At 42.6% G+C, this 13,175-nt stretch overlaps 1 protein-coding gene across 1 annotated transcript in view; it reads left to right on the forward strand.

Moving 5' to 3' along the window:
* Positions 1 to 13,175, forward strand: part of STK4 (serine/threonine kinase 4) — a 95,324-nt gene that overhangs the window by 28,545 nt on the left and 53,604 nt on the right. Inside the window, exons 8-9 of the mRNA XM_047745281.1 lie at positions 371 to 499; positions 1,680 to 1,866. Of these exons, the coding sequence (XP_047601237.1) occupies positions 371 to 499; positions 1,680 to 1,866 (316 nt within the window). The remainder of the gene's footprint in view (positions 1 to 370; positions 500 to 1,679; positions 1,867 to 13,175) is intronic.

Consider the following 13,175-nt stretch of genomic DNA (forward strand, 5'->3'; position numbering starts at 1 on the left):
GCTTGCTGATGTCCCTGGCTCCACTGACATGCCCTCCGTGTTCTCCAAACACTGTGACCGCTCCCAGCTCCCAGCATGTTTAGCAAACTTCCTCTAGGGGGCGATACCACCCTGTTGAGAATCTCTAGATTCGGCAGCGAGTAACAGAGGAGACTTTGGCAGCCAGGCTGAAAAAGATGGGCAAAGCCCGAATGCGCGTGTGGTCAGTTATAAAGTGAGTGTGGTTTCATGGCGCTTACCCAAAACAGAAAGAGAAAGAAGAGATTCGTGGACTGAGCAGATGGTATCCAGTCCCTGCAGTGTGCCAGGCGCTGGGTGGGCACTGGTGCCCTCGATACCATCTCCAGTGTTGTTATCTTTCTCATTGAAGCACCCATTTGTCAAGAGCGCCAAGGGGGTGTCAATCCTGCGGGACCTAATTAACGAGGCCATGGATGTGAAGCTGAAACGCCAGGAAGCCCAGCAGCGGGAGGTGGACCCGGACGACGATGAGAACTCCGTGAGTGGCAGGCCCCACCGTGGGCCTCGGGCATTCGTGTGTATTATTTCCTGATTGCCGGGTCAGGTGAGATGAGTGGGGAGGATAACCGGTCGGCCTGGGGCTGGGGATGCCCCTTGCATGAATTATGGCCTGCCCGGGACACTGCCAAGGGCTTGCTGAGGCCGTGCTCATTCTTCTCACAGTGCTTCCTAAGACACTTCCAAATTTTACTCTTTGGCCCCCTTATCATTTCTTCCATTTACCTTTTTTTTTCTCTTTTTTTTTTTTTTTTTTATTTGGAACAGCAAATGTTCAGGTATGAAACTTGGTTTTTCATGCCCTTTGGGGGAATCAAGGATCAGTACTAAAATGTACATTTTATACCCGCAGACTCCCTCATAAGCCTGAGATTCCAAGGGTGTTCACCTCTATGTTATAAACTATTTTTTTAAAAGATTTTATTTATTTATTTGACAGACAGAGATCACAAGAAGGCAGAGAGAGAGAGAGAGGAGGAGGCAGGCTTCCCACTGAGCAGAGAGCCCGATGTGGGGCTTGATCCCAGGACCCTAGGATCATGACCTGAGCCGAAGGCGGAGGCTTTAACCCACTGAGCCACCCAGGCGCCCCTGTTGTAAAACTATTTAAAAAACAAACAAACCCAGGGGTGCCTGGGTGGCTCAGATCGTTGAGCTTCTAGCTTCGGCTCGGGTCGTGATCCCGGGGTTCTGGGATCGAGTTCTGCGTCGGGCTCCCTGCTTGGCGGGGAGACTGCTTCTCCCTCTCCCTCTGCTACTCCCCCTGCTTGTGCCTTCTTTCTCTCTATCAAATTAATGGGTAAAATCTTTAAAAAAAATGGCTGTACTCACAGGGGCTCACACTCATGACCCTGAGATCAAGAGCCGTGGGCTCCTCTGACTGAGCCAGCCAGGCATCCGTCTGTTGTGAAACTCTTATGAAAGAGAGAGGAAGGGGAGAGGGAGAGGGTCCTCCCGGGTTAGATATGCCACTCTTGCCTGGCTGACTTTATGATCTTCTTTGGTTAAGTAAGAGTGCTCTCAGTTCTCAGGGGTATGGGTCTAGCACCCCAGTTGGCATCAAATCCTGAAATGCTTGCACTGAGATCAATAATAGTAATTCCAAAGACTCAGGCCTTTTGATCCAGTTGGGCCTGATTTGAAGTTTTGCCCTCTTGCAGGAGGAGGATGAGATGGACTCTGGCACGATGGTTCGAGCAGCAGGTGATGAGATGGGTACTGTCCGGGTAGCCAGTGCCGCAGTTGATGGAGCCAGCACTATGATTGAGCACGGGGACACATTGCCATCGCAGCTGGGCACCATGGTGATCAACACAGAGGATGAGGAAGAGGAAGGGACCATGAAAAGTAAGGCTCTGCTTAAATGTACTCTCTCCTCGGACAACCCTTGCGCACTGCAGAGAAAATAGGCCCTTGTGGGCCACACGGGCTCGGGCTGGAGTCGTTTTCTGGTTGTGCAGGGTGAGGGCAGGGCGGGGAGCAGGAGAGGAGAGTTGGCCTGAGACAGCAGAGGCAAGAATGCATCAGCAGTGAGGAAGGACCTTCTTCGGAACCAGAACGGCCAGCTCTCATTGATTGTTGTCCTTTTCTCCTCCTTTGCTCCGTGGAGGCAAGCCCGTGTATTGTTTTTTTTTTTTTTTTTAAAGATTTTATTCATCTATTTGACAGAGAGAGATCACAAGCAGGCAGAGAGGCAGGCAGAGAGAGAGGAGGAAGCAGGCTCCCCGCCGAGCAGAGAGCCCGATGCGGGGCTCGATCCCAGGACCCTGAGATCATGACCCGAGCCGAAGGCAGCGGCTTAACCCACTGAGCCACCCAGGCGCCCCCCGTGTATTGTTTTGATGCATAATTTAAAGTGTGTTGAGACTCTGAACTATTTACTATAGACGTCTTCAGTCTATTTCCTGTTTTGTGATAGCCAATAGTTAGGATGACTGTCCAGGTTTGAAAGTCCAGTCGCGTCCCTTCTAGTTGAATCTCTGCTGCACTTCTTACCCTGCTCATCCTTTTTGGCCTGTGGCCGCGGCCTGACACTAGGGCTTGGCTCCCATTTCAGGCTGCCTGTCATCTTCTCTGATCTTCTGTTGCTTCCCGTTCCTTACTCTGCATCACGGACCAACTCACAGAGGAAAGGAATTTGGAATACAAATGGTAATAATTGAGTTCTGGATGCACATTTTAGCCTGAGCCTTTCATAGCCTTAAGTCTTTATGATCTTTCATTATCTTTCCTCCCCGACTTTTTAAAGTTTAAAGGTCCTTCCTTTAAACCAGGGAGCAGCAGCCTATGGTTCACAGGCCAAATCCAGCCCACCACCTGGTTTGGGCAGTAAACGTTTATCAGAACATAGCCGTGTCCACTCATTTACAGATTGTCTGTGACTCCTTTTCTGCCACAGAAGCAGAGTGAGTGGTTGTGACAGAGACCGTGTGGCCCGCAAAGCCTGAAATGTTTGTTCTCTGGTTCTTTACAGAAAAACTTCTCTAACCCCTGCTCTAGACTCCCTGCTTTGTGATGAATTCATTTATGAATTTTTCTGCAGTGCCGTGTCGCAGGGACTCTGCCAGGTGCTGAAGAGACAGTCCTTTAACTCATTGTCTCGTGTAGTGGGCAGACCATTAGTTAATTACACTTTAGCGTGAGAAACAAGTTCTAAAACAGAGGTAATCTAGGCGCTTGTCAAAGCAGAGTGGAAAAGTATTCAGTCCGCATTGGGGATTACTGAAGAATTCTGGAGGAAAAGCAGGAGGGTTGGCAGTGAGTAGCGCAGGCGGAGGTGTTCCAGCAGAGGGAATGGTGTACCCAGAGTTGCAGCGGGCGAGAGGAGGGTGGACCAGTGCAAGGGGCCTGCAGCTGCTTTCTTGGGACCGGAGCGAGCAGATCTAGGCTCTGGGCCCCAGGCAACACCCTCTGCTTTTCACCTTTCAGGTCTGTGTATTTATAATCAGCCCTTTGTTTATGAAGAGAAAGGGTTTTCTTTTTTTCCTTTTTCTCTTTAGGGGCCGTGGCTCATCATCTGTGTTTGGATTCTGGTCAGAAGGATACAGGTGGTGGGAGAGTAGTAGGAGTGGTGATGGATGTGTAAATTGGTATAACTTTTCTGGAACGCGGTATGCATCAAGAGTTTAAAAGGTTCAGACCTTGGACCTGGTACATTCCACTTCTAGGAATCGGGTCCAAGAAAATAATCGAAGATTGAGACAAATTATATTCAAGAATTTTTCCAAACATGTTACTTATAATTGTAAAAAAAGAAAAATCTGGATTAATTTAAATGTTTCGTAGCAGATGGTTGGTCAAATAAATTTATGGTACGTCCTTAAGAGGGACTATTATACCATACAGAAATAATAAAAACCCTGTTTTGGGGAGAATTTTTTTTTTAAGAGATTTTATTTATTTATTTGAGAGACAGAGATCACAAGTAGGCAGAGAGGCAGGCAGAGAGAGAGGAGGAAGCAGGCTCCCCGCTGAGCAGAGAGCCCGACGTGGGGCTCGAACCCAGGACCTGGGATCATGACCTGAGCCGAAGGCAGAGGCTTTAACCCACTGAGCCACCCAGGTTCCCCCTAGGGGGGAGTATTTAGTGAGTTAGGGAAGTACTTATGATATATTATTAAGTGAGGAAAGAAAGAAGCAAAATTATAGCAGTTTTATAAAAGTTTTATAAAAATAAGAAGATAATTATTTTTAAAAATACCAGTTTTATAAAAGTAAGAAGATAAATTACATATACATATAATGTATACATAGAAAAAAGACTGAAAGAAAACCCAGAAAGGTTGGAGGTAAATAAATCAGTTATTAAAAGTAGTTATTGGTAGTAGGATTATATATATTTTATTTTTTACTATTTATTTATTTTAAAAAATTTTATTTATTTATTTGACAGAGAGAGAGTACAAGTAGGCAGAGGGAGAGGGAGAAACAGGCTCCCCACCGAGCAGGGAGCCTGATGCAGGGCTCCATCCCAGGACCCTGGGATCATGACCTGAGCCGAAGGCAGCCACTTAACTGACTGAGTCACCCAGATGCCCCTTATTTTATTTTTTAGATTTTACTGATTAACTTCACAGAGAGAGGGGGCATGAGCATGAGGGGAACCTTAAAAAAATGGATATTTATAAGAGTTTATAAAAGCATTGTTATCCTGCTAGTCCCTTTAAATTCTTACCTCATTCAGAGTTCTTGGATATGTTTCATTCCCTACTCTCCAGATCGAAGCACCCTAGAAATGTGTTGTCTGTTACGTAAATAATCAAGTGAATGCTATTTACTAAATTTAGTGTTTTTTGTTTTGTTTTTAAGTAGCCAGTGTGATTTGTTAGGAAGGTTTTGCAGTAAGGAGAGGTGCTGACCTATATAGTCTTTTCATTGACTCTGAGTGCTTTATCTTCTACTTGTTTTAAGGGCTGTAATCATACAGATGATTATAATCACCGTGTAGTGTAGCAAGGCGGGTTCATTAACATCTGTTGTGTATGCGCATGTTATGGAAAATCTGCCCTTTTTTTATTTAAAGAATTAATTCTGTTCCAAATGTAATTTTCCAAATGTATTTAAAGTGCTAATTCATTCAGTGGGTTGTTTGTTCAATTTCTGAGCTTGGGTAGTTTCGCGTGTCTAATGAGAAACATGCATCTTTTATTACAGTCATGATGGAAAACCGTTTAAAAACCTCAGCAGTCACAGCTGAGTGACATTAAATAAACTCAGGTCACCAGTCATCTGCTACACGTCTGGTAATTCTGTTTTTGGGCCACAGGTTTGACAGATTTGCCACTTATTTTGAGATCTCAACCACTTACTATTTTAGATATTATTTAAACTTTTTCATCATGAGAAATTAAAATGTGCATAATTGCACAGAATAATACCATGACTGACCCCAGTGGACCTGTCATCCAGTTTCAAACCTGATTAACTCACTGCCCATCATACCTCAGGCTCCCCCAAAGAAAATAAACTCAATTAATTTAATGCAAATCTCAGAGATCATACCATTTCTTCAGGATTAGTTTTAAACATTTAAAGACTGTCTGACCAAGGTTGGCTCAGAGGCTAGCTCTCTGTGTTGTTTGGAGAAGTCACTTTCCTTGTACAGGCCTCCGTGCCTTAATCAGTAAAATTAAAGAATTATTAAATTTATGTACTTTTCTTTTTCCTTAGAGCGCAAATAGTCCACACATTTATAAGGATTGTATAACTCATGACTAATATAGAACTGAAGTTTCTAGAAGTTGAAATTTGTGAAAATAAATAGGCTTTCATCTAGTCTCTTCTTTGACCTGTGAAATGTTTAATTCTTGAAAATTATAACTATTACCCTTGATAAACTCAACAACAAAAAAGACCTATCCCTATAGCTGTTTGCATTAGTTTCAGAGAACCTCATTTTCTTTTCTAGTTTTAAAGAAACAGTAACAAGAAAATTGGAAGGCTCACATACATAATTTGTGTAAGACATCTAGGTCAGACACTTTTCTGAAATTTTTGGTACACTTTTTGACAATTGACTATATTTTACAGATCTTTCTAAAAATTTATTCCTTGTCTTTGAAAAGTTAATTTCATTTGCTCCTATTCTCATTTACTATATTAAAAATTATTATACCAACATTGTTACAGCAGTATGAATCGACTGTTAGAGTAGTTTACCCTCTCACTCCAATAAAGAATGCCTGTTTTTGACTATGCACCTATATGATTCCTATATGGTAATAATTTGCCTAGATACTCTGTTTTCTGATTATTTTCCACTCAGTAAGTGTATGCATTTTCCAAGGTGCTGCAAAACCCTTTTTTTATATTTATCACACTTAACAAGGTTTTTAAATTATTTATCTGTTGCTAGACATTTTGGTTGTTCATAATTTTTCACCAGGGGGAACTTCTTACATATAAATGTTGCTTTTCCTGACAAAGTTTTCAGAAGTATTTGAATAGTTTCATGTGTCATTGTCACATTGTGATTGCCCTCTGAAGTTTGTACTACTTTACATTCTGTCAGGATAATAGCTATCAGAGGACTTGGTTTCTCCCTTTGTATCTACTTCTTCTTTTTATTTCCCATGTTTTAAGTCTCTGTGCCACTTTCTGGGTGTTTTCTCTGGATTTATTTCTAATTCTATCATTCCTTTTTTAGCCGCGTCAAATCAACGATTTGACCCAGACATGGAGTTTATTTAGTAGAAAAATTTTTTGCTTCCTAGAAGTTTTTTTTTCTTTAATATTTTATTTATTTATTTGAGAGAGAGAGAACAAGCACAAGCAGGGGAGGGGCAGAGGGAGAAGCAGGCTCCCTGCTGAGCAGCGAGCCCGATGTCGGGGTCTCACCCCAGAACCCTGGGATCATGACCTAAGCCAAAGGTAGATGCTTAACTGACTGAGCGACCCAGGGTGCCCTGCTTCCTAGAAGTTTTAATTAGTTATTTTTATTTTTATTTTTTAATTTTTTTAAAAGATTTTATTCATTTATTTGACAGAGATCACAAATAGAGAAGCAGGCAGAGAGAGAAGAGGAAGCAGGCTCCCCGCTGAGCAGAGAGCCCGATGCGGGGCTCGATCCCAGGACCCTGGGATCATGACCTGAGCCGAGGGCAGAGGCTTTAACCCACTGAGCCACCCAGGTGCCCCTAATTAGTTATTTTTAGATCTGGTTTTCTTTTGTAGTGTTCTAGTCTTATATTACATATATTATTCCTTTATCTCTTTGAATATTATTTTAAGGTTTTTTTTTAAATTAATTAATATTTTTTGAGAGAGAGAGAGAACAGAGAACGGGGCGGGGGGCAGAGAGGGAAAGATGAGAGAGAATCCCAAGCAGACTCGATGCTCAGCTCAGCGAGCCCTTTTAACTCCCCCCACCCATGTGGGGCTTGATCCACAACCTCGAGATCATGACCCGAGCTGGAACCAAGAGTTGGACACTTAACTGACTAAGCCACCCAGGTGCTCATAAGGTATTTTTTAGATCAGTCTATTATCTTGAGTTTCTTGCGTCTAATTTCTGCTGTTTATTGTGTCTGCTATTTCTCATGCTGTTAGATTTCTTCTTACACTTTGTGATTTTTGTTTGTGGGCTTATCTTCATTGGGAAGTATCTTCTTTGGAGTCTCTTAGGTTCCTTGAGTTGCATGGGTGTCCTTGAGTTGCATGGGTGTCCCTTTGGGGCCCTAAGGGGTATTTCATTCCAGGAGTCTTAGATTATTTCTTGTTTTTGTAGTGTGCTTGTGGTACAGCCAAGGGAATTACATTTCTAGAGGTTGACTCGTTCCACCCCTCACACAGGCAGAAGCCATTCCTAAGCCATGTCCTTGAGCTTGTGAGTAGTTTGTCCTGGCTTCTTTCTTTGTGCTGGGAATTGAGTTCTAGCTTCCTTTTTATAGATGCGTGTTGGCTTCTGTCTTTATCCCGGTTCCTGTTCCCACATCAGGCTTAAAACTAGTCTCTGTGGTTTGGTTTTCCCGGTGGGCCATTCACTTCAGTGCTTTGGGTTCCTCTGTTGCTTTTGCCATTCGCAGTTTCCTGTTCTCGTTTTGAGCACTACAATGTTTCTGTTTTGTTAAGCCTTGAATTTTCGTGTGTTTAGAGATGGAGGGGGCCTCTAGTACTTCCGCCCATTCAGTCATCTTGGACTGTCTATAGTGAGGCTAGGTCTCTACTTCTCCACCAGGGAAGACTTGATAGATTGTTATTTGCTCGTGGTCACATAGCAAGTAAGTGCCAGTGCTGGTAATCCGAAGTCCAGAGTCTGTGCTCCTTTCCTTCTACTGAACTTCCAGCTTGTATGGAAGCCCACTCTTACATGAGTGGGCATTAGAGCTAATACAAAGCTTATCAAAATTCATGATTCAGACGGGGGCTGGCTTCTGAGGAGATTCCAGAGATAATCTTTTTCTTTTTCCTAGAACCAATTATGTATTATATATAAATTCTTTGTTTACTCTACTCAGGAAGATAAGCATTATAACCATTAATAGCCATTAATGATTAAGCCCTTAATATGTATCAGGCATTGTGCTTAATCCTTTGCGAGCGTTTCCCGTATTAATCATTAGTATCATGCTGTGCGGTAAATATAGCCACCTCCCATTTTATAGCAGCAGAAATGAAATTGCGAAGAGATTAAGTAACTTGCTCGTGATCGCACAGTGAGTAACAGAAAAGCGGAGGCTTCAAGCCAGATAATGTTTGATTTCAAAGCTTGTTATGTTATATTCCCACTTTGGCAGAGCCTTTTTATTAAGTGGTTGAGGCTCATGTTACAGATTATATGTTGGTGAGCTCCAGCCTGCAGGAATGTACCTCTGCTTTGTTGGTTGTGTGAATAACTGGCCACTCTACAAGTTTCCCCAGCAGTTCCAGTAGCGAAGGACAGGTGGTTCTCCAAGGGAGCCTGCCTGTGATGGTAGGCTTAACAGTGGATTCTGTGTCAGGGAGCAAGTTGTGGTTGTGTATATCTGAATCTACAAGAAAGAATCCATTTTCAGCTAGAGGGAGGGGATCAGAGTGGGGTGAGACCCGGCCGTCTTAACAAGAGACCTCGGGAACTTCTAAGAACCGTGGAACGCGGTCTGCAGTACTTTGAAAACTTGTGTCTGGATAAAATATCAGTTTGGGGATTTGGGAAGATGTCTTCTATTTGTGTACTTAAGTGTGGGGTTTTTTTTTTTTTTTTTTTTTTTTTTTTTTGGTAAGAGCTATACAGGAACTTTGCCCCAAAGATCTGAAGACAAAAACTTTGCCCCAAAGATTTGAACTCAAAGGAGAGGTTGTAGGTCAGTGTTAGGATTGTTGTTCTTTCTCTGGACCAGCAGAGGGAGCTCTGTAACAGGTCATGGTTAGAATGGTGTGTTCCCCCTGTCCACCCCCCCCCCCCGCCCCCACCTACGTTCTGTTCACAAATCCCCTTTCTGTAGTAGGCTTTATTCTCCCTCAAGACTGTCGTTTATTTATTTTAAAATCTATTTTAAGTAAGTGCAGCAATACTAGGACAGTGTCTTTATTTTATTTAGGTAGGAAATTGGATACCTCATACTTGGTGAAGTTCAAATAAAACTGAAGTCTGCCAAAACGTCTCAAAATAGTTTAAACTTTTCCTCTCTCTTCCCGGACTTCTCAGTAGACCTTCACCAGAACTGACGCTTTCTTTCTGCAGCATAGTGCCGTGGATGTAGTTTTGCAATCATCATCGGCTAAAATGGCTAACCAAGGAATTAAATAAAAATTTTAAATAAAACTTAAAATTCTGGTACAGAGCTGACTTGGGGAACATTACTTGTGTATCAAAGTATATTAATAATGGCAACTTATAGTTTTGTTGCCTCTTTAGTTTTCACCTAATCTGTTCCATACTGAATATACAGAAGTCAATCTTACTTCTTTCTTTTGATCCTTATATATTTTTCTTTCTTACCAAGACCTTCAGTACAGTGTTGAATAGTAGAGGTGGTAGTGGGCATTCTAGTTTAAAAGGATTGAATCCGTGGTATCAATCTTTCCGTCTTCCAGGGATACCTGGGTGAATCAGTTGGTTAAGCATCTGTCTTCAGCTTTGGTCATGATCCCAGGGTCCTGGGATCCAGTCCCACATTGGGCTCCTTGCTCAGTAGGGAGCCTGCTTCTCCCTCTCCCTCTGCCCCTCCCCCGGCCTGCGCATGCACATGTGCATGCGCTCTCTCTTAGTCAAAACAAATAAATAAAATCTTAAAAAAAGAAACTTCCATCTTCCAGTGTCCAAGTTCTGACTTAAGCCTTTCAAATTAGACTCTGTGAAAGGGAGTAAGTGGGTGATTTCTATTTAAAATTTGCACACCATTGAGAAATTTCCAATTTTTATTCTAGAGCAATGGCCAAATTAATCTCTTGGAAATAGAATATTAAAGCGAGTGGCATACTTATGTTAGGACAACTCAGGAGCGCAGTTTGGGCAAATTCCTGTGATAGTATTACGTGGTGAAAACACTGTGTGTTTGTAGTTCTCCAGAAATTCCCAAGTCTCATGAAGACCCCTATTGTAGCCATAAGTTTCCTCCTGTCAAAACCAAAGCCCAGGCTCCTGTTGAAATGATTTTATTTCAACACCATCCATCAGATACTACTTTCAGAGCTGCAGAAGATGGAAATTCTTGACTCAAAGCCTATTTTCTTGACACCTGCAGTTGTTTGGAGAGGATTGTTAAAACGCTGTGTCCCTTGTGTGTTCTCGGTCTTTCTCCCTGACTCCAGTGATAGCATTTTGCAAGGATGGTAAATAGGACGTAAGTACTGCAGGTATTTTAAACCTTCTTTTACCACAGTAGCCTTAATGTCCCAATTTCTGATTTCCTCAGGATGTTTAAAACTGTCGCCGGAGAATATTAAGTGTCCGTGTGTGTCTTTGCCACTCACAGCAGTGTCTGAGAGTTTCACATACATTGGTATAGTTCCACATATCAAAGCTAAAACGTAAAACAGTTCATTTTGTTAGAGATGTATCTCTTAATAAGGGTAGGAGAAAGAAAAAGGGATCATGGAAAGAACATTGATTTTTGGAGTCAGAATCTTTGCTCTGAAACTTGCTCAGCATCTTGGGGCTCCTGGGTGGCTCAGTCATTAAGCGTCTGCCTTCGGGTCAAGTCATGATTGCAGGCTCCTGGGATTGAGCCCTGCATCGGGATCCCTGCTCAGTGGGAAGCCTGCTTCTCCCTTTGCCACTCCTCCTCCTTATGTTCCCTCTCTCGCTGTGTCTTGCTCTGTCTCTGTCAAATAAATAAATAAAATCTTTAAAAAAAAAAAAAGAAACTTGCTCAGAATCTTATAAACAACTTTGTTCTGCCTTGGCAAGTTACTTCCTTTTCTTTGAGCCTCAGTTTCCTTGCCTAAAAAAATGGGCCGTAAAAGTTCCTACTTTGTAGTGCTGTTAAGATGATATGAATTAATGTATGTAAAATACTGAGCCTAAAATGCTTGAAAATGGTAAGTAATGTAAGTTCATGGGTCTTTTAACGACTGACAGTGGCTTTTTAATTGGGCCTACATGTTTCTTCAACCAAAGCTGCTTTTCTTATCCTAATTTGTTCTCTCTTGCTAGTTACGTTTTATGTATTTTTATGTTTTCATACTTCGTTCTAATGGTGTTTTGTAAGTGCTGCCTCTTTGCCTGTGCAACTGGCATGAAAATGGTTGAACTGGGATGCCTGGGTGGCTCAGTTGGTTAAGTGTCTGCCTTCAGCTTGGGGATGATCCTGGGGCCCTGGGATCAAGTCCCACATCAGGCTCCTTGCTCAGTGGGGAGCCTGCTTTTCCCTCTGCCTGCCGCTCCCCCTGCTTGTACGAACCCTCTCTCTCCCTCTTTCTCTCTGGCAAATAAATAAATAAAAATCTTTAAAAAAATAAAAGAAAAAGAAAATGGTCGAACTAAAGGAAGGTTACCTGTCAGTTTCAGTAATGTTTTAGAAATGTGCTGTGATGAGAGCAAGTGAGTGGGTGTTTGTGTGTGCGCGTGTGTTTCACATTCCTTGGCAATAAGATATAGGTGTTTTGAGAATCTGTTAAATAGCTCAAAATACAAGATGTCAGATTTTAAAGAATGCTAGACTTTGGATCCACCTGAGCCTTCTTTTGTTAAGTTTCAAACTGTTATCTTAATACTGTGGCATTTCTTTTTTTTTTTTTAAAGATTTTATTTATTTATTTGACAGACAGAGATCACAAGTAGGCAGAGAGGCAGGCAGAGAGAGAGGTGGAAGCAGGCTCCCTGCAGAGCACAGAGCCCGATGTGGGGCTCAATCCCAGGACACTGGGACCATGACCTGAGCCAAAGGCAGAGGCTTTAACCCACTGAGCCACCCAGGTGCCCCAATACTGTGGCATTTCTTACTGCCTGGATTTTTTTCTCTCCCTGAAAGATAATTGCTGCGGTTCACCGTGCATTTATCAGCAGCTTTCTGCTGGGTGGGATTTACAGGAGAAGAGTGGGCTCTTGGCCCTTAGACTTTTCTCACAATTGCACAGATAGTTCAAGGTCATCTTGCCAGAGTGGAGACTAAATCCTAATTGTTTGTGCAGTTTTCCTAATTGTGTCCAGATGCTGGGCTCAATTTTATCTTTGGAAACCATTAACATTCTTGATTCTTTTGGGATGAGCCAAAAAGCACAGACACGTGGTGCCTGAAAATTCATTGGAAACACCCTGCCAGACCACATATTAGGATATGAAAGTAGCAAATCTCAGTGTGACTTGGGCGAAGGGCTCAAGGCCTATATATTTGGGAAGATAAGGTACTACATTATAGTTAAGTTGGTGAAAAGAGAGCCAAGAATAGCCATGGGGGAAATGTATTTTCTAAGACAGCAGTAGCACAAAAGTAATGAAGAACAAGGGAAAATGAATCCTAAAAGATATGCTTTGGCTCTTATGCCTAAGAGGCAGACAAATCAGTTGTGACTGGTTAAGGGAATATATTTCTTTGGTGCTCTAAGCTGTTCTGACCTGCCTTTTCTTGTTCAGCAAAGGAATGGAGATCCATTTTTTATTTTTAAAGATTGTATTTATTTATTTGAAAGACAGAGATCACAAGTAGGCAGAGAGGCAGGCAGAGAGAGAGGGGGAAGCGGGCTCCCCGCTGAGCAGAGAGCCCGATGTGGAGCTCCATCCCAGGACCCCGGGATCA

Source organism: Lutra lutra, chromosome 9, assembly GCF_902655055.1.
Source record: "Lutra lutra chromosome 9, mLutLut1.2, whole genome shotgun sequence".
In the NCBI taxonomy this organism is placed as follows: Eukaryota; Metazoa; Chordata; class Mammalia; order Carnivora; family Mustelidae; genus Lutra; species Lutra lutra.